Source organism: Hemiscyllium ocellatum, chromosome 13 (assembly GCF_020745735.1).
Source record: "Hemiscyllium ocellatum isolate sHemOce1 chromosome 13, sHemOce1.pat.X.cur, whole genome shotgun sequence".
NCBI lineage: Eukaryota > Metazoa > Chordata > Chondrichthyes > Orectolobiformes > Hemiscylliidae > Hemiscyllium > Hemiscyllium ocellatum.
This window is the reverse complement of record NC_083413.1, coordinates 80,833,445-80,855,413: the sequence shown is the minus strand read 5'-3', so window position 1 is coordinate 80,855,413 and position 21,969 is coordinate 80,833,445. Positions and strand designations below refer to the sequence as shown.

The following is a 21,969-nucleotide window of genomic DNA, read 5'->3' as shown; positions in this document are numbered from 1 at the left end:
GTTGGTAGTTTGTTGTTCTCATTATTGCAAAAGTAGTATTTGGGAACACAACAGCTTCCATTTCTTTACCCATTAAACACACCCTAAGTCAGAATTACTTCACCTTCTGTCCCAATCTCTACTCTTTTGTAACGTGACTTAATGAATCAGCTTCTGTAATATCGCACACCAGCCTTGTACAGTATCCATTTAATACCTGACTCCAGCTTAGGGATCATGTCATTTCCTGAGTTCAGGATACTGCCAGTATCAGGCTAGCTCAGAGAAACTGTGCAGCGTGGACATGTGAGTAAGATGGAGACAAATTTATACAGGGAAAGTGCACACCAACCATTACTCTGGATAGAGAGCAGTGCTGACAGGAGAGCAAACAATTTAAACAATTACTGTGACTGAGTGAATCAAGGGAACTGAAAGTAAGCTATGTCCCTATGAGTAGCATAACCCAGCACATATATTCTGTGAGAATATTACAGGCAGCATGCACTACTGCCCATTATTGGAAAGCTCTTGGTTACAAGTCGCAGTCAATACACATTGCAAAGTAACCTACTAACTTTTCTGAGACCATTATGCGCCACATGAGTGAATGTTTCATCTTCTTCATTCCTCTTGGAATTGCAGACCATACAATGGATACAATCCATGCAGTTCAGTGCCTTTAATATTCATTCCATACAAAACAAAACAGACTCATATGCCCCTCACAAACCAAGGATGAGTCACCTTAGAAATTGTGCAAGGCTGCTGCACACAAGATGTCAGACAGGAATCAATAACAAAATCATGCATCGAGTTATTTAGCTATAATTTAGTACTTTTATCAAATACTTTAAGAGCCTCAGTCAAGTAAAACACATGGAGCTTCCTCCAAATGAGTCAGTGATAAGAAGCTGCTTCCCTTTCAGAATCGGATAAAGGTTGCGTCGATCTGTCGTACAGAGGGGAGAGACAAGATTACTTTCCGCCGATAATGTGGGTCCTTTTGCAGTGGATTACCCTCAAGGTACACTGTCTGTAAACCTTTGGCATTCTTCAATTCATCAAGGTCACTCCAGTGCTCAATTAAATTATCGTTCATCTGAAAATTCAAGGGAGAGAAACTGTTCAAACACAAGGCAGACAGTCAATCTGAAGGTAATTGGTTATCCAGTAACTGAATTTGAAATAAACATGGAAGGAGGGCATTATGCCCATAAAATCTTTAGCTGGCACTATCAGCACAATTTCCCATGCTTGCTAATATTAGTAATGTCTCTCTCTCCCCTCAAGCATCGCCTTTCTGCCATTCCCGACTCAGGCGACTGACTGTGTGGAGTTTGCACATTCTCAGTGTCTGTGTGGGTTTCCTTCGGGTGCTCCGGTTTCCTCCCACAGTCCAAAGATGTGCAGGTCAGGTGAATTGGCCATACTAAATTGCCCGTAGTGTTAGGTAAAAGGGGTAAATGTAGGGGAATGGGTGGGTTGCGCTTCGGCGGGTCGGTGTGGACTTGTTGGGCTGAAGGGCCTGTTTCCACACTAAGTAATCTAATCTAATAACTACCAGCCATCCTCTTAAACCACACACTGCTCAGCAGTTCCTACAGGCTTGGATCCCCTCACTGTTCACATCCCTCCAATGTGGCTTCCGGCCTGATGACCAACAAATAATGTCCACCTTGACTGATGCATGAATTCCTCCAAACCCATTTCCTCAGAGTGAACCAGACTATGAAAGTCTTGGCTTTTGTTTGACCCAGAGCTTGTACAACAATATTACCTGCTTCATTCTAACCATCAACTCAATGGTTACTCTAAACTTTTATTGGACGTGCATTTGAATACTCCACTACACTCATCCTGGACCTTGTATTTCAAGCAAGTCACCTCTTATTCTTACACGTCAGCCTGCCCAGGATTTCCTCAAAAGACAACCCAACCATTCCGGGTAAAGTCACCACAGTCCCAAACGACCTTATGGCTGCTCTCTCATTAGAGAGAGATGACAGTGGTGATATAATTGGAGGGTCACCACACCTCAGACGAGGGAAGAGGTTGAGAAGGAGAGTACTTCATGAGTTAACATCATCAGTGGGAGTCTCCAGTGAAGTGCCAGTGCAATATCCCGCCTCTTTTATGTTGTCCATCTTTATTATGGGAATGCCGCCATTAATTAGTGGTCAATCCTCCACCTTTTCCTTGCTCCCTGTAGTTCACTCTTCAAGATGCATGTTAATCTGTGTACAACAGTGCCTACTATATGCCTATCCCTCTAAAATATTTAGCCAATTTGGGGTGGTACCCTTCAGTATCATAATGCTTATTCAAGACTAAAATAAACCTACCCAAAATTCCTGAAGTTCTGTCAGGTGACTGATATTTTCGATCTTCTTGATCCTATTGGTTGCGATATCCAAAGTTGTTAACTTTTTCTGGAGCAGAGAAACAGACAAGGAATGAGGCAACATGGCTCTATAGATAGCATGAAAACCAGATGTAGTCACACCAGCTTGTGATAGGTAAACTGTGGAATTTTGATTGTCCTGGCACATGATCTGCACTCAGTGAAAGACCTTGAGGTTATTCTGACAAGCAAGGCGGTGGACATAAACTGCAATGCACTCTAGATCCTAAACACTTGCTACATGAAAAAGCTTACCACTGATCCCTGGCAATTTCCACTATTCCCTGGAGACCTGGCACAACCTTATACTAGTCTTCCCAGTGATGACCACATCTCAATTAAATGTTAATGAATTCCATTGACCCCAATTGCAACATGATACTTACATAGACTGAGCAGTGAATTTTATAGTGCACGTAATGTACAAGAGGAAAGGTAAAAAAAAAGGGATTTTAAAATCAAGACAAACTTGCCACGCACCTCAGGTCAAAACATCCCTTACAACTGTTGGCCTGGACACAACGGGACCATGCCCACCATATCAAAGAATTCAGTACATAATCCAGGCTAACAATCAGTGCATTGCGGCAGAGCTGCAGAGTCAGGAGACACAAACTTTAGGATGAGAGGTTAAACAGAGACTCTCATGGAACATCATGACAGCTATTTCTGATCAACATTTATCCCCCCATTCAAAACACAACTATTATTACTTATTGCTATGCTGTTTGACAGACACTGTATAAATTATTTTCGGTGTTTCCTACGTTAGTGACTACCATGAAGAACTTCATGAGATGTGAAGCCCTTAGCAGATCCCAAGTTCATCACCTTGCATTCACAGACCTCATCACCTGAACAGTATACCTGCACTTCAGTGTATAAGATGCACGATCTATTGGTACAACATTCTGAACTAACCACAAACTGGAGGTGAAGGAATGTTTGACGATATTGTACAGTCTGAAGATTTTGAATGCTTTAGTTCTACTCTTCTCACACGAAGTGTTAATTAGTGCACAGAAACTAACATGCTGCAACAGGGACTCACGTTGTTCTCCAAGCCTTCAATCACCTCTATGCCGTTGTGACTCAAATAAAGCTCCTGCAGGTTGACCAGACTTTGCATACCTTCTATCTTCGTCAGCCGATTACTCTGCAAGGTAAGGTTATAGTGCATCAATACCAACTAGCTGTGCAGAAGCATTGCCAAGCGAATGCAATCAGTAGCAGGTTAATCCCTGAAACTTCACCTCTGCTGAGCAGTGTATCTGACCAGAACAAAGCCATCAATAGGTTTCTCCTAACTAAACTTTGAAGATTTCCATAAGTTTGTTTTCAAATTTGGCACGAATGCTGCAGTTGAGTATATGATTAAAAACTAGGCATCAGAAAATTTGGGTGCAGATTTAAGACACGTTTCTGTGGCACCTGGTATATTAAAGGGCAAAGCAATGGCAAACCTTATAAAAACGTACATTTCCAGATTTAGAGCACTGGTAAACGAGTGGTACAAACTGGTACACTTTGGATCATCCATTGGCTGGCAAGTTTACTCAAGAGATAAAAAAGAACCCAGCAACAGCTCACAGTAACAAGCCCACCTAGCTAAATATGGTTTACAGACAGGAATACGGTCTTGCATTGCTCAGTGAAACATTCCAAAGAAACAGCTCTGTTTCAATGCACTGAACAATGAATATCTTGGTTCTGAGGGTCAGCAATTACCTGTATACTGAGGACTGTGAGATTCGTCAGCCCGTCCAGGTTCTGTAGTTTTGTGATTTTATTTTTACCCAAAAACAAGCTGCTGAGTTTCTTCAAATTTTCAATATTTTCTATAACCTGTGAAAAATAAATTAAAAAGAGATTACTCTCACTGTCTTCTAAACTAGAGACTCTGAATAGAGTATAGGAAAAAAAATGGCTGCTTAGCTCTTCTCCTCCATTCAATAAGATCATGACCAATTTAATTTGCATCTTTTCAACCCCACTTTCCTGCCTGCCCCTACAACCCTCAACTCCTTGTAGATCGAAACTCTAATTACTGCCTTGATTATGTTGAATAATCCAGCCTTGATTGCTCTCTGGAGAAGAGAGTTCCAACGACAAACAATCCTCAGAGTGAAGAAAGGGCTCATCACTGCCTTAAATGGATGACATTTGAAACTCTTTTGAAATTGTACTTCCCAGTTCTAGATTTCCACAAGGCCCACCACATCAGTCACCAAGGTAAAAACAATGACTGCAGATGCTGGAAACCAGATTCAAGACTATCTACTTGAATCTTATTTTCACCAACCTGGCCCACGGCCTTGTACAGCACATCGTTACAAGTGCTTATCTAAATACTTCTTAAATATCAAGATTCCAGCTTCTACCATCCTTTCAGGAAGTGGGTTCCAGATGCCTACTACCATCTGGATGAAAATAAAATTGCTCAAATTCTTTCCATATCACCTGTCCCTTACCTTAAATCTATTTCCCCTGGTTCTTGACTCATCTGAGGATAAAGCTTTCTTCCCATCTACGCCCCTCAATTGTAACCCTTCAGCCTTCTCTGCTCAAAGGAAAATAACCTCAGCCTTTCTAGTCTCTCCTCACGGGTGAAATGTCCTTGCGAATCTCCTCTTGCATCCTCTGTAGTACAAGCACATCCTTCCAATAGTGTGGAGATCGTAACTGCACACAGTTCTCCAGTTCTGGCCTAATATACATTTCATTCAGCTCCATCAGAACCTCCCTGATATTGCGTTCAATACTTCAACTAATAAAGGCAAGTACAAGTCATTCTGCTGTAACACACATGATATTAATGTGAATTCACTATAACACGATTGACAAATTGGGGAAACTGTTTCTGAAGTGTGAACTGGTTATAACGCAATTCTGGCCCCATTAGTTTAAATGGTGCTGCGATTACACAATTTTCTTATAGCATGGGATTGCACAAGCATGGAGCCATCATGTTACAGCAGAAGCAACTGCATCCCATATGCTTTCTTAACCACCTTATCTACTTGTCCAACTGCTTTCAATGATCTATGGATGTGCAAACCGAAGTTTCTCTGATCTGCTGTATTTCACAGGATCCTACCACTCATAACTCACTTGCCTTTTTAATCCTCCAATTAAATTACATTTGCTACTGTTTTACCCATCTCACCAGCCCATCTACATCATCTTGTAGTCTGAAGCTGCCTTCTTGCTCTTTACCACAGCAATTTTCATGTCATTTGCAAACTTACCGCTGACATTTCACCTTTGCAGTTCATCATAAACTCTCTGCCTTGTACTCTACGCCCCTATTTATAAAGCCTAAAATACTTCATGTTTTATTAACAGCTCTGTCTAGCATCCTACTACCTTCAATGTACATAAGCACCCAGGTTTCACTTCTCCTGTACATTATTTAATATTGCTTACTTTCTACTATCTTTCTAGGTTCTTTGTATCAAATTGAATCACAGTACACTTCTCTGCATTGAACTGCGCCTGCCACCTTGTGCCTACTCCAGGAGTATTGACAAGCTGGGAAAATTCACATTATTCTTCTCTCAGCTTACAATTTTCTGAAGTTTTGAGTCATCTACAAATTTGGAAATTTCCACCTGCTGCACTTAGATCTAGCTTATTCATAGACAAAGAAAAGCAAAGGTTCTTAATCTGACCCTTGGGGATCTCTACCACAAACCTCTCACTGCCTGAAGAATTTTGTATCAACTTTGCCATTGCTTCTTTTATTCCATATCTGTAACTTTCTTCGTGTCTATCGTGTGGGACTGTGTTGAACACTGTTTGGATGACTATGTACAGCATATCAATAGCCTGCCCCTCATCAACCTTCTGCTACCTCTTCAAAAACTGAGTTACTGAGATACAATTTTCGCACATTCACATTTCTCCTGGCTCAAACTGAAAGTTTCAGTTCTCTTCCAAGTTGTACTACTCTGATTCCGATGTATATCCCGGTCAGCCCTTTTCCAATGTCATTGAGAGCAGCGTCACAAGGACTGCACCTAATCAAAACATCCCAACACCACCATCTCCTCATGCACAACTGTTTAAAAGCATCTTTGAATTCCTGTACAACAGTGCACAGTTTAAAATGTCCTCAGGCTTTCCTACAGCCAGTAGTTTAAAAGATACAGTGCATTAGTAGCAGGAAAGTACATTGTTAGTTACCTGGTGCGTTTCTTGAGTTCCAGGTGATCTCAGGTAAAGCCATCAGAATTTCCATTAGACACTTAAGCCTTTTACCTGAACACATACCCCCCTGGGATTTGTTCTGCCCCAGTGGCCATCCCAGCCTAGACTTACCCGGATACGGTTTGAACCGAGCTCCAGCATCTCCAGCTGATCCAAGTGACCAATATTTTCTATTTTTGAGATTTTGTTGTTCACAAGGAAGAGCTTCTTTAACTTGGTCAGAGACTCAAGAGCCTCAATTTTCCGCACAATATTAAAGGACAGATCCAAAATCCTGCAGGGAAGCAAAAGGTATCAAGAAATCACTCCAATTCCACAGCACAACCAAGGTACGGATGTTTGCAATGCACAGACAGGGTTTCCAGGTGAGATGCTGACACAGCTTTAAAAAAAATGGCAAGAAATGAGGCCAATGGTGAAACAGCATGAAACCTTAGGGCTTTCTCTATTCGAATAAGTAGTGCTTTAAAAACAACTGCTGCCTGTTGGTAAAATCTGTTATGTTTCCACCAATCTCTGGAATCAGTCTCCAAATTGGTGTGGGGCCATTCCCCAGAAATCATTGGACTTTATATCTGTGGTACAATGAACAGATCAGAGCTGTAATCTAGTGGGAGGAGAAATTGTCATGGTATGTGTAATGACAAGTCTCTGGATTTGATGACGAAGAGTCAACATGATATCAATTAACTGCAATGGGACACGGCTAAACAAGTCAATTTAATGGGTGGATAACAGCCATTAGAGTTTGAGGTGATGCATTTCACCTCAAGGATGAGGAAAGGTAACATTGATGGCTTGACAGAGTTCAAAAATATTTTTAGGAAAGAAGGAGCTGAACGATCAACTACATATCTCTTTGAAGGTGGTAGAGCACATTGAAAGATTAAATAGAATGTATACAGGATCTTGGGCTTCATAAGTCGAGGCATTGGAGACAAATGCAAAAAAGGTTTTGCAGAACCTTCATAAGGCCCAGAACATAGGATAATGTTCCCTCTAATTTGCGCAGCTGTGCATATAGCCACTCCCATGTCCTGCGCACAATTAGTACATGGATTGCAATATTGACTACTGGTTCCAGACATCAAAATTGAGCATGGATCTTGGAGACCCAAGCAGCAGGAAAGAAAATGAGAGGGAATGCTGCATGGGAGCAACGATAAGCCATTTGGCCCTTCAAGCCTGGTCCATCATTCAACATCAAGTCTGATCTAAAGACAGAAAATACTGGAGAACTTCAAACTGTCTGGCAGCACCCGTGGAGAGAGAAGCAGAGTTAACATTTCGAGTCCGACATGACTTCTTCGGAACACATTCATGGTGGATCCGGTTTCCCGTTTGGCCCCATGACCCATCTCCATTGTTAATCAAACATTTAATCCAGGCTGAGCTAGATTTAAAGAACTGGTCTTAACCATTGTCCGGGGGGGGGGGGGGGGATACGCTTCAAAAATATTTCCCTCATCAGATTTAATAGGGAATTCTCTTATCCTTAAACTATACCTTCTATCTTTAGTCTACTGTCTCTTGAAAGCATCATTCTACCAAATCTTTTGAAATTTTATGTTTCAACAAACTGAACTCCAGAACCTGTTCAAAATTTTTAAAGATAAGCATTTCATCTTAATGAGTTATGTGAACCTTCTCTGAAGTACTTTCAGAGAAATGATATAATTTCTTATCTAAGGAGACAAAAACTAAACAGTACTCCATGTGATCTCACTCGAATCCTTTACAGATGCAGTAAAACATCCCTACTTCTGTATTCAATGCCCCTTGCAATAGTGACAACATTCTATTTGCCTTCCTCATCACTTGTACCTGTAAACTAAATTTATGTGACTCACGTACATGCTCCAGAAGACCTTTCTGTACTGAGTCACGCAATCTTTATCCACTTATAGTATACGCCTTTCTCTCTTCCTGCCAAAGCGGTCAAGTTCAAATTTTTCCACATTGTACTCTATTTTTTGCCCACTCACTTTAAACCACCTGGGTCCCTAGGCAGACTCTATAACCATCTCTTGATAACGTACTTTTCTACCTGGAAAATCTTCTCAATCTTTCCCCTCGGTTGTGAAGTCATATTGGGCTCGATGTTAACAGTTTGTCTCTCCACATATGCTGAAAATGTGTTGCTGGAAAAGCACAGCAGGTCAGGCAGCATCCAAGGAACAGGAGATTCGACGTTTCAGGCATAAGCCCTTCTTCAGGCTTATGCCCGAAACGTCGAATTTCTTGTTTCTTGGATGCTGCCTGACCTGCTGCGCTTTTCCAGCAACACATTTTCAGCTCTGATCTCCAGCATCTGCAGTCCTCACTTTCTCCTCTCCACAGATGCTGCCAGGCCTGCTGAGGTTCTCCAGCATTTTTGTTTTTATTCAGATTTCAAGCATTCACAGAATTTTGCTTTTAATTTGTAAGCTAGAATTGCTCTCCATGGTACCATTGAAAACTGAGAGGAAGCTTTGACACTTGTAGAAGATCATAGCAGGATTTGATAAGGTAAATAAAGAAGAGTTGTTCCCCTTAGCTTAAGGGACAAATAGGAAACAGAATTATGACTTTAAACAAGAGATAAGCGAAGGGATAGGGTAAGCATCAAGTGGATCTCTTATTGCACTGGAGGGTAGTGAAAGCAGAGGTGGTTAATGATTTCAAAACAAGATTGGATGGTTGCTTGAGGAAATTAAACTTATAGAATTGTTAGAATACAGCAGGGAAATTGGAAGGGACTAGATTACTCCAGATAACACAATATGTTCTGACCAAAAGAACTAGAGCAAAGCACTGGAATCACCACCAAAGAAACAAACTTCATTAGTTTTAATGCTTACTCAAGGTCCTTTAAGGTCTGGAGATTTTCTAGTTGATGGATCTGATTGTCATACAGGTCCAACTCTCGGAGCGTTATCAGATGTTCAAGGTTCTCAATTGTCTTAATAAGATTCTGGCGAAGACACAGTACCTAGGATAAACCCAGAGACCAGGAAGCACTTGAGAGGCCAGCATTCCAAACACAAACACCCAGCTACAAATGTACATTTATTATAAACACATTACAATTGGATTAGTTGTGTTACTACACCCAGAGCAAAATGTCAGGCATCAAGGGGAGAAAAAAATGCATGCTCAGCAATGAATGCATGGGAGTGTGGACAGGGTTGGTAGGCAGTTGAAGGATTTATTAATGTAACAAATAACATTCCATGGAAGAAATGCAATTTTTTAAAAAAAGTCTTTACTTTGACTGCCTGATATACACAACTTCAATCTTTTCCAATAGTTCATCAATTAAAATATCAAACTGAACTCACATCCACATCTCAATCTGGCGCTGATTTGCTGACTGGCCAGTGAATTAAATTGTTCATCCCTTAAACACATGAAAATGACTAGCTATTATTGACAATTCAGTGTGTCCTATATGGTGCCTTCAAGGAATGGAATAGCCTCAAATTATGTGATGTAAAAATATAACCGGTATTGGTGTAATCCCCAGATGGCCTGCACAGATAGAATGTTGTGTGCCAGGCTACACTGATACAGGTCTATCACCAACAGAAGTTTAAGACTTAAGTATAGGATATACACGTGGGCGAACAAGCATGAGTGCCTTTTGTAATTAAAAAGGAATCTCTCTGGAAACCATTACAAATAGGCATACCTGTTAGAGAAGTGCAAGGACAACAGTACTGTTGATGTCCCTCAACTCAGTCAACATACCAAAACATACAAACATAAGGAACAGAAGGGCCGATGTTGGCTAAGGTAAGTGTTCACACAGGCTCATAGGATATAGAAAAGGTCAGTTGTCGACCTCCTCTGATCTGATTCAGTACAGTATGTCTGAATAAGCGCAAACACTTGATAATTGAGGACGCGAACATACTTTACTGACACCTAGTTTGAGTGATTAGCCTAACCATATACAGAAAGCAATATTTGCTTGTTTCTTCAAGCTCTCTTTAGAAAATCATTTTCTACTTTCAAAGTTGCATGTCAAATAAATTCTCATTGTGTATCTATTCCCAAATTCTCAAGATACTATATATGTCAACAACTATATTCTTTACTCCAAAGATACGCATCTCAAGACTGTTTGACGCTGTTGTACCCAATATCAACAAAGACCAGGCTTTATTAACCATATTTGTACTACGGGTTGACAAATCCCTCTATTTATACATATTACAAGTCACTCAACTTGCCCCTTAATCATAGCTGATTTTATTGTCATCACATTTCCTTGCATCAAACAATCTATAACACTCAGACACTAAAAGCACAAGACAGACTGTTTACCCTTCGCAATTCAACGTCAGCCTGTTTATCTTGGAAAATCATTTGCTTGAGGACAAGTTCTACCATTACTCCTTAACTTTCAACTCCTTCGACATACCACTCTGCAGATCAGCAATAATTTAGTTGTGTTGAAAATCAAGACCTCAAATTGCAAAAGACTACTAATTGCATTTCCCTCGCACAAACAGAACCTTCTGGAAAATCTCGATAAGTCTGATAGCATCCATGGAGAGAAATCAGAGTTCATTAAGACTGGATTTTTAAATCTCTCACAGATGCTGCCAGACCTGTTGAGATTTTCCAAAAACTTCTGTTTTGGTTTCTGTTTCTGCTTTCCAGCATTTGCAGTTCTTTCAATTTCTTTAAATTTTATATTCTATTGTGGGTGTTGACTTATTGCATTTCTTTTATAACTGACTATACTTTTAGGTGGGAAATGATTTTTGCATATTTCTTGATTTGGACATCAAAATGACTGCCTTATTCCTGTTGCGAGGCAAAATTTCCAGGGCAGGTTTAATTTTTGGACACGAGGCAGCTTCAGCTTCTGGCTATTGAACCATCAAGTTTGAGACCTGCATTCCTGAGCGGTGACCTGTTCAAACAAAACAGACAGCAGGAGATCCAAATTTGGAACCCATTCTTGGACCAGCAATGTGCAACACACACAGTGAAACAGGATGGCAATGGAACACATCAAAAAGCACATTTTGCAGGAATGCCAGGACACACCAAGAGAATTAAATGATCTCAACCAGTACGGTTTAATAAAAAACCTGCCAGAAGTTGGCAGACCATCCTAACATACTGGAAAGAACCACCGCATAGCAAAATACAGTAAAAGGCAGAAATTCAGCCAAAGATCGATCTTCACAGCAACAAAAAAAATCAATTCAATTTAAGTTTCAAATATCCAACTCTTGTCAGCAATGTTGCAATGATCTTAAAGCTGGATGCACATAGAAATATAAACAGGTAATAATGGAATAGGAATAAACCCCAGAAGTAGGCTAACTTGCAATGTGGCAAGTCTGAAGCAGCCAGCTCACCAATGGACTTAGCTTTTCACACCAAGGCACAAGCACGACTGCAGTCACTGCATTTTAGGAGGAGTGAAGGGGACTCAAATGTCATCAGCAATGGCAGGTCTGAGCAGTTGTCAAAAACAGAACTGAAAACCTAACTTTTATTTCCAAAAATACCCAGGCTAGACCTCAGGATACAGATATTCTGATGTGCAGTTTGTTGAGCTCTAAGTGTCAACTTTCTGTCATGATTCAAGAAAATTCCCAACATAATATCTAACCTCTTGCATTTCACTGAATACATGCGCTAAGTAATAGCAGGGAATATAATGGATACAGAGGTGAAAGAGAACTTAAACAGAGATGACGACAAGTCATCTGCCATGAACAGTTTATTGAGGTTCTTTACGGTTCATCATGAAGCAGTAAGATATCCAGAGGCTATAATAGAAACAATTAAGATGTGCAGAGGTGGTACAAGAGTGGACTACTACACCTGGGATGTCAACTGATCTCACCTTCACTTTCTTCAGTACATTAAATCCTTCTATTTTTCCAATCCGGCAGTGGTTGAGATCAACATCCTAGAAAAGCACAAAAGCTGCACTGAAGTGAAAACTGCTCCAAAATCCACTATCCAAGACTGCTTACTTGGAATATATAATTTGAATGGGAGAGAACATGAAAGGTTGTGGTTAATTGGCAACTTATTGCATGTAAAATTATATCACTTCAAAGGACACTAATTTACAAGCAACTGCAGTAATGTGAGCCAACAACCTGCAAAAAAAAGTCTTAAAATTATCATAAAACCTTTCAAAATAAAGAAAAGTAAGCCTTAAAAAGGAGTGGCAGTCTTAACATGCAATGCACCATTGCTTCCCCAGAGGGACTGCCTGCGTCAGGAGTTTAAAAATTAATTAACTTTTTCCTGGTTTAGCAACCTAAACAAAACTACTCTGTAGTGTCACACCTGAAAGCACTGGCACCAAAGTTCAGAAGTTGTGGTTCAGGTTCTTCTGTACCTTTTAAAGAGCAGGATAACTGGCTCCAAAATCCCCATCAACATCAATCCCTCAAACTACATCACTAGCACAGATTAGTCATTACCATATCTTTTTTCATTGGACTTTGTGAGCAAATTGAATGCTGTAATTTCCGCATTATAGGGAATATTTCAAATACTCCACTGGCAGGTGATTTGGTGACAGAAAAAAAACATTCAGTGTAAGAGCACTTCTGGTTAGAAAACAAATATTCTATTGGGTCGTAAGGCTTTTGAAATATATTAGGATTGTGAAAGACATTAGAAGTGAAAGTCCTTCCTTCTTTCAGGTGCTAGTTATTCTTCTACATACCTAACAGGTCAAAGGTACATTCAGGTACAGAGTTTAGTCCAAGCATTTTACCTGGGATCCGAGTGCTCTTGGACAGCAATGTTTGAAACTAGAACACAATTTTCCAAAAAGGAAAATCAAATTACATCAATATTTCACCACAATTTAAGATAGCATCTATAGATTTGAAAATAAAATGCCAATAAAAACATTTATCAATAGCAGTTACACCTTAGAGCTAAGAGTTCAAGGTCTCCTGTCTCAAACTCAGTTCTCCAGAACTCCAGAACAGGAGTACAGCACTTCACACACTTTTACTTTATCTTTTACTCTGCCTTGCTCACACAATGCAGCCCAGTATTTGAAATGGTCACATGGATGCAAAAGGAAATGCCACATTGTCTGCAGGGTACTGTACATTCAATTAACAACAGACAAGGAATTTCTGATATAGATTACTTAATGCATTATGTAGAATTTTAAATTTGGTGCAATGTAGATAGGTATGATGAATGAAAGGACTCACCAAGAATCATATTTGCAGTACAATAAAAACTAATGCTATGAAGCTCTCCCTGATTGACTTTTTGTAGCAGTGTAGTGTCCCTACCCTTGGGCTGAGAGACCTGGGCTCAAGTCTCACCTGTTCTAGAGGAGGGTAATAACATCTCTGAACAGATTGATTAGAAAAATGGTTTCAATAAAAGAAAACTAACTCTATTTGTGTGCAGGGAATCATCAGATAAATGTTCAGCATTTGCACGACTGATTCACCTGCTCACATAAAAGGAAGCCACAATTCTGTGGTTCCAATCAACCAAGGATCCCTGTCTTCACTGAGTAATAACCAGGATTGCTCAGCTCCCAAATGCAAATGGAATGGAGAATCAGCCAATTAGCTTGTGGAAAAATAGTACCTTAGCCATTTCAATTCACAAATGACCTGATCGCCTCTTCCAGGGATTTGTAAATATTAACACCTTCACCTGAACTGCAACTTAGTGAATAATGCAGCAGTGTCAATGCCACAGGATTTGATGCTGCAAGTGGGAAGGAGAACAGAGACACCTTCAACCAGAGGAGATCATATTCAGCCATGAGCTGTAACCTCGGGAAAGGGCATCTGCCAGAGTTCAACAGGTTCACAATGCCACACAACAACAGGATATACATGAAGGTGACAAACTCAACCAAAAGCAATGAACTACAGTAACTGTACCATTCACCCCAACAACCTGTACTTGCAACTCTTAATGTATCAAAATTCCTTTTAGAGGTCACTTACCTCTGCTTCAGGATCCAGAATGATGGTGTCAATATCAACTGGAGTATCTGGCTCTCCTGAAATAGAATTTAGCATTTTGTTTTATTAGCCGAGTCAATATTAATATCGACAAACTGAAATACGAAACCAAAGACAATTACACATCCCTCTTCAGATTTTAATCAGAAACATTTGATAGGCAAACTTGGGTTTGAGATCCTTGATCACAATCCAGCAGCAGATGGGGACCCAATTTCCCTGGCCAGGCTTGCTCAGTTAGTCTTCTTACAACTGGAAGACTGTAAAATCCAGCGTTTACTTCCGCAATTCAGTTTTAGTTTCTTCCCCACAAATTTCTTTAACCATTATGTTTCTAGCATGTTTGGATCTAAACTGACAATGTCTCAATATTTACATACAAATGGAAATGCAGGAATGGGCACTGTCATGCCACGTATCATTTTACTGGTTTCAAATGCACGGGTACACCTCATCCAACACGTCACCACACTTGCTGGGATGCTTTTTCTCCTTCCCCCTGTAGATGTCTGCAATATCTTTTAATTTCCAGATTTAGCAGCAATAAGATTTTCCAAACTGGGTGATTGGAGGGGTGATTAATAGGGAGAATTAGGGAGGACCTACAAGAGAGCAAAGGGCAGGGAAGGCCACACAGTAGGGGACTATTAAAGAGGGAGCACAGCTGCTACGCCCTTGCTTGGATGTCTACAACAGCCTTACTGCAGTGGAACTGGTGAACAAAATTTTCAGCTTGCAACCCCAGTTTAGGAAGTCCTTGAGTGGAAAAGTTGCTGCTTTCCTGGATAGGGAAGATTTAAGAACAAATGGTCGTAGTCTCAAGGGAAGAGGTGAGCGCTTAGGATCAAGAGGATAAATTTCTTCACTTCAAAAGGGTTGCAAATCTTTGGAATTCTCTAAGCCAGAAGGTTGTCAATAGTTCATCACTGAGTGAAATCAGGGTAGGAAAGTTTGGAAGGAGGATGGGGAAGATTAATCTTAAAGCCATAATTGTAAAAAAATGGAACAGGATTGAGGAATCATATGTGCAATACTTTCTCCCATTTCTCATGTTCCTACTATAAAGACCATGTATTTTTCTCCCCTTGTATTTTTAATTGCAAAAGAAGAAATAACTTTTGAAACTAATGATTGCTACCTGGTCTGAAAGTAACCTGACACTCATTCTAAGCACTGATTAACCACTACTTGAACAAGCAGCTGTGTAAAGTGTGGTTGAAGACAAACTGGAACAAAGGGGCAGTGCACAGTTAGGTAATTTGGTTAAGACTGATGGAACCACTTCAGTTTCCCTTCAGCAATTGCTGTAAACTGTGACTTTTAATTTATAATTCAGAGACTTTCTATAAGTGAGCCTTGTGCCTCTTGCAAACCGATGGAAACATCTGGAAAAGGAAGACCAAGAATCAATGTTCTGACCAGCCCAAGATCAGAAAATTCATCTCAGGAACCACTGACCTGTACTCCCTGTCATTCCCTCCATCCATAATACCCACACTCTTTCACATCTGAAAGCATGCATGGGTGCAAGGGTGAGTTGATAATGGGATTAGAGTTTTAATTAGCACTTACGTGCCAACAGTTCATAATCGTTTACCTGGAGCATGTCTAAGTAATTATAAATAAATAATAATTCTTGTTAAGCACATAGACAAACAGATCCAAGACGGCACGATACAACCACAAGGAGATAATCGATTGGCTGCAGTTCATTGGGAAGTATCAATAATCTTCAAGTCTGCTTGTCTGTACTGTCTAGCTTCAGAAAGCTGCCAAACCTCCCTTTAGATAGGAGTTCCTTGGTTAACCCAGAAAACTCAAAACTGCCCAGCCAACTTTACTTAAATGTGATATTATAATGTAACTGTCTAGATTGTGAATTTGTACCTTAAAATTAACTTGAAATATTTCAAATTTATAACATGGCACTTCTACTTACTCCAAAAGTACTGAAAGCAACACGCCTGCACACAAAGGTAGAAGTGACTGCAATAATTGAATACCTTAGAGTATCTCTTGTATAAAGATTTTTAAGATTGGTGTAAATTTATGTCTGATCTACTATGAACTATATGGTACAGAAGACCTGTGACTTTGGCTGCTGCATAAAGAATAGATTTATGTATTTCAAACTTCAGTAATTTGTCTCAACAGTTCTCCTTCAACTTTATCTCTCTAGAAGGAAAAAAGTATCAAAACAAACAGGCAAGTCATCCCAAGACAAATAGTCGATAAACCTGCATTGCCAAGCACCAGACAGGTTGTGAATAGAGAACCAAGATGATTGCCAAATGGCAGAAACATGTTGCATACATGGACATATCTGGAAATGAGGTGCACGCTGCAACTGAACAGGAGAATTCAGATTGCTTACGCATCATATCAATATATGCCCCAGGAAAAATTAGTATAAAAGTTGACTCATCTTGTTGAAGAAAGTTGAAGGAATGGGTCATTAATGTTGCACCATGTTAAGATTGATGGTACATTACCCTTGGTATGGCAAAAGACAGTTTTAATGGAAAAGACTTAAGTTGGCTCATACAAATCTTCACATAACTTTGGACCACGGTAGTTTTGGCAAACAAATTATTTTCAGTTGTCTATTGCAAGCCAGCTGTTCCATATCTCAGGTATCACCATCCCTTTCAACTGCAATAGCAACTTTCAAGCTGTGCTAAATACTTTCCTTTCGTAAACATAACTGTGGTATCACTGTAGCTTCTCATCATTGTAAGACAGGAAATGCTGAACTACAGGAGCTATTTGAGCATTGCCAATCCAATAAAAGTGATCAATTACCACTTCACTAATTGCAATTGTTGCTAAGAAACATAGAAAACAAAAGCACAATTTCTCCAGTCTTGTACATGCCCTTTCCTACTTGCAGAATTATGCCCTAGGGAGAGCAACTTAGGGTGACTGGAATCAGAAGTCAGGTTGAGGGTGACCTTTGAACAAGTACAAATGATACTCTGTGACCTTACCGGCATGACATCGAAAGAAAGCTGACCAGTTATGAAGAATTTTTTGAACTCTGCCATAATAACACACAAGGAGCATAAGGAGAATATATAACAGATAGTGGTGAATGGTAATCATGGCAAAGTTAAATTGCAGACTTTGGAACTTTGCACATGGAATGGATGGAAAAGCTAGATTTCCTGGAGTGAGGAGGAGACAGCACAACTTTTCCCTGGACCCTGCAACCCACAAGGGACAGCTCTGCCTGTTCTTACCCTACTCATTTTACAGCTTATTAATCTTATATATGTGGAGCTTTAATTTTTTTCTGATTCAGATGTGAGCATTGCTGGCAAGGCTTCACTTCTTGTCTATCTCCAATTACTTGTAACGTGTGTCATGGGGAAAATGTTAGAAGCTTTATTAAAAACATTATAACAGGGCACTTAGATAAATTCAACGTGATCAGGCGGAGCCTAACCTACACATCCCTGAACAATTTAACATGTCCATTTCACCTGACCTGCACGCCTTTGGATTGTGGGAGGAAAACGGACCACCCGGAGGAAACCCACGCAGACAGAGGGAGATTTTGCAAATTCCACACAGACAGTTGTCCGAGAGTGGAATCAAACCCGGATCCCTGGCGCTGTGAGGCAGCAGTGCTAATCACTGAGCATGGTTCAAAAGCGAATTGGATAAATACTTTCAGTGACAAAAAAAAATTGCATAGAAATGGAAGATGACAGGAAAACAGGATTACTGTAGCATCTTTAACAAGTTAGCACAAAGTCCAAATGACTTCTTCTGATTCTTTATAAATTGCACATATGCAACAACTCCTCAAACTATAACAAGATTATTTTCTTTCTAGACTCTGCTGGAGCCAGTAAATTCTTTTGTTTCACATTGCCAGTTTTTACCTTTAATTTCTAAACTTTTAAAAATTATTTTAAGATGGAGAGCAATTTAAACCCAGAACTTGCTGCCCTTTCTCTTGTACATTTACAAGAAAAGTAAAGCTGGAAAATGCCAGATAAAGGCAAAAAGGAAAAGATAGGTAATAACATATTACATCACAAACAAATGCCTTTGTGGGGTGGGCAGATATGCCAAGGTGCCCCAGGACAGCCACACTAATGTCATACTTCAAGTGAGGGGGAAATAATAGCAATTGATTGCAACAAGATGGAATTTTGAAACAAATCCATTGTTTGCCATTGGAGCTTTCTAAATGCACCAAACATAACACTACATAAGTTCAGTACCTGATGCGCTCCCTCCAGTTCCCCTCAATCTTATGTTCTGGGATAACTCATCAATTGTCCCTTTCTTTCGCCCTTCTTCATCACCAGACTCTTCAGATTCCGCACGTCTGTCAACTACCAAACATGATATGGTGATTGTTATTTCATTTTGAAAATGTTATCCAGTAAGCATTCAATCAGTTTGGCTGCTGCTCCCTCAGTCACTCTCCCCCATTCTCCACACTCCCTCACCAAATCACTCCATTACCTCACAGAGTCCCTTACTCAACCTCCCATGCCCAACTCCATCACCCTGAATGCTATCCTTTCCACACATGCACATCCTAATCTCAGCACCCTCTCTCGGCTTTGCACACTCACTCATTTCCTCAGAGATCCTCACAATCCCTTCCTCAGCACTACACGTGCACTGATGTGACCCAGCACCTCATACCCTCCCTTGTATGCTCTTCAACAGCCAGTGATGCTCCTGACCTCATTCTACTCCAAGAACTCCCTACTTTCTATCCCCACCCCTTTGCAGCAACTCTTCATTCGACCACCTCCAGGATAACCCAAAACAGACACCTCAAGATCCTCTCCCACCCCAACCCCATTCTCCAAATACTCAATCACCCATCCTCACTCCCATGCACCCTCTGAATGCCATCCTTCCCTACCTGTCTGCACATCCTTCACCACATCTCCTTTACAGTCACCTCCTACCATCCCTCAAATACCCTCAATTTAGTCCCTCCACTTGCTCCCTCCCTCACAACCATCATCCTTCCCCCACCACCCATCCTTAGCACCATGTCCCCAAAGTCTCCTCCGTCTTCCCATCCTCCTGCCTTCCACTCCTAATTTTTTTCTCCTCCCTCTCCACTCTTTACCCCCTTGCTGTCCATTCCCCCTCCAACACACACACACCTCACCCTCCCAACCTTCTCTTCTATTGCCACCCTTCTCCATCCACATCACCTCTTTTCCCCCTTCCCTTCAGACCCTACAGGGCCTCCCCTTCTCCCTCACCCCTCCCCATTCTCTTCCCCTGTCCTCTCCTTAGACCTTCCAGTTTCATCCAACTCCCTCCCTCCCTAACTCTTCTCTCACTCCGCCCTTCCTCATTACTCAATCCCCACTTTTCCAACCTCGGCCCTCACAATCCCACTCCTCCCACACTCTCCATCCACACCCATCACTCGCTCTCTCCTTCTTTCCTCCGTTTCTCTCTCTCTCTCTCCCCCCTCACTCACTCTCCATAGCCTGCTGCTGCTGATGTTGCTGTTGCTGCTCCCCTCCGTTCTCCGCCATTCTTTACTCCGCCCCAAAACAACCGGAAGTTCCCGTTGTGGATTGACAACTTCCCTCCTCCAATGGAAGGGCGGGGATGACGGCATTGGCCAATACGCGTCGACCAGAGGCGGGGCCAGCGCCGTGCCGCGGCGTCGTTGCCCGCATGCGTGTGTCAGCCTGGCCATGGCCTGATGGTGATGGTGAATGTTATCACTGGCCGGCTGCAGTCAGTGCAGTATCACAGATAATGCCAGGCTGTAACTCCATGCAATATTACAGTTCATGCGAAATTGCAGTTAATGCCGGGCTGCAGCCCATTGCAATACCACAATTCGCAGTCCATGCAATATTATAGTTCCTGCAATATTACATTCAATGTCAAGCCGGAGTTAATGCGAAATTGCAGCCAATGCAATATTGCAGTTAATACCTGTCTGCTGTGAATGCAATATTTCAGTTCATTGTAAGCAGCACTTATTGCCAATCTGGATTTAAATATAGCCAATGAAAGGCTGTAGACATTTTGAGTCTGGAGTCAATGGAGTTGGCTGCAGATAATTCAAGATTTCAGTCAATATCAAACTGCAGTCAATGCCAGGAGTTACCACTTTCATTCAAAATTGTCTCAAAATTTTCACAGCATTGAGGTAGCATTTGCTGAATTTTGGTTCTGTGTTCACTGTTGACGGTATCCATCTGTGTCTGCACCATGTAGATGTAAAATAACTTGCATTTTTTTTAATGGCACGTGGATGTTACTATAAAGGCCGTCATTTGTTGCCCACCCCTAACTGTCCTTGAGTTTAGCTCACACATTTCATAGGACAGTTAGAAGTCAACTACAATGCTGTAAGCCTGGAATGACACGTAAGACAAACTAGGAAGAATGTTAGCTTTCCTTCCCTGATTGGTTTTTAGTAACAAACTATGTTAGTTTCATGTCCACTGGTACTGAAATTAGCATTCAATTTCAGGTTTAGGAATTGAATTTAAATTCCATCAGCTGCCTTGTTGAGATTTATTATTTGCCCTCAGAGTATTAGAATGCGTCTATGGATCACCAGACTAGTGACATTACCACTATCTCCCCCACTTTATATGCCACCTTCTGACCTCAAGAAATTCCTAAGTGCTTCACAGTCACAAAAGGACATTTGAAATGTCCCTGTTGTGTTACTATATGAAAATTTGAACAAAGTCCCACAATATGACAAATGACCATATAATCTTTCTCCTATTTATGGGTAAATATTGACCTGGCCTCTGCTACTCTTCAATGAATAGTGCTATCTCTTATAGGTTCACATGAGAGGACAGAAGTGCTCCTGGATGAATGTCTCCTGTGAGAAATGCCAACAGCATTCCCTCTGCATTGCGTTGTCATGTCAGTCTGGATTATGAGTCCAGGTTTCTGAAGAGGGGACACAGGAACAGGAGGAGGCTATTCAGCCTACCAAGCCTGCCTGCCATTCTATCAATAAAAAAATTGCAGACTTCTCACTTTCTGATGCTGTCTGGCTTGCTGTGTCCTTTCAGCCTCCTGCTTGTCTATCTGTCATTCTATCATGGCTGATCATCTCCTCAATTATATCTTTTGAGATTTGTTCCCCAAATTCCCAATTCAGAAGTAAGGCAAGAATATGACTTAATTTTACTTTTTATTACAAGCTCCTAAAGAATCAGAGGAGAGCTTGACTTAATAAGATAGATAATGTATATGGTTTAGAAATAGGCTTTTATCTCACTGTTAACGCAGTTGCTGGTGGTCGTGAAGTAACATTATGCACCTTGTCGCAGTTAATTTTTTCCCTCTCAAAAAATCATTTTGTGACAGTTTTGTTGTTAAGTATTAACGGTAAGACTGCCAAATATTTACCCCAATATGACCTTGTTTTGT

General features: G+C 40.8%; 1 protein-coding gene across 1 annotated transcript; it reads right to left on the bottom strand.

Moving 5' to 3' along the window:
- Positions 1 to 646: 646 nt before the first annotated feature.
- ppp1r7 (protein phosphatase 1, regulatory (inhibitor) subunit 7) lies at positions 647 to 20,118 on the bottom strand. Its single transcript, XM_060834338.1, has 10 exons — positions 20,033 to 20,118; positions 18,798 to 18,911; positions 14,548 to 14,603; positions 12,444 to 12,509; positions 9,433 to 9,563; positions 6,704 to 6,866; positions 4,112 to 4,228; positions 3,435 to 3,539; positions 2,325 to 2,411; positions 647 to 1,081 (listed from the first exon to the last, which is right to left on the bottom strand). The coding sequence occupies exons 1-10, from the start codon at positions 20,088 to 20,090 to the stop codon at positions 905 to 907; spliced, it is 1,074 nt and encodes a 357-aa protein (XP_060690321.1). The 5' UTR covers positions 20,091 to 20,118; the 3' UTR covers positions 647 to 904.
- Between the last annotated feature and the right edge of the window lie 1,851 nt (positions 20,119 to 21,969).

Bases quoted from the DNA above. Each gene is read 5' to 3' on its own strand.
- ppp1r7 (XM_060834338.1), bottom strand. From the start codon at position 20,090: ATGGCGGAGAACGGAGGGGAGCAGCAACAGCAACATCAGCAGCAGCAG. The intron at 18,912-20,032 runs GTGAGTGAGGGG...CATGTTTGGTAG, and splicing joins GCAGCAGCAGGCTATGGAGA to TTGACAGACGTGCGGAATCT. The intron at 4,229-6,703 runs GTAAGTCTAGGC...TATTTTTCACAG, and splicing joins TCGGTTCAAACCGTATCCGG to GTTATAGAAAATATTGAAAA.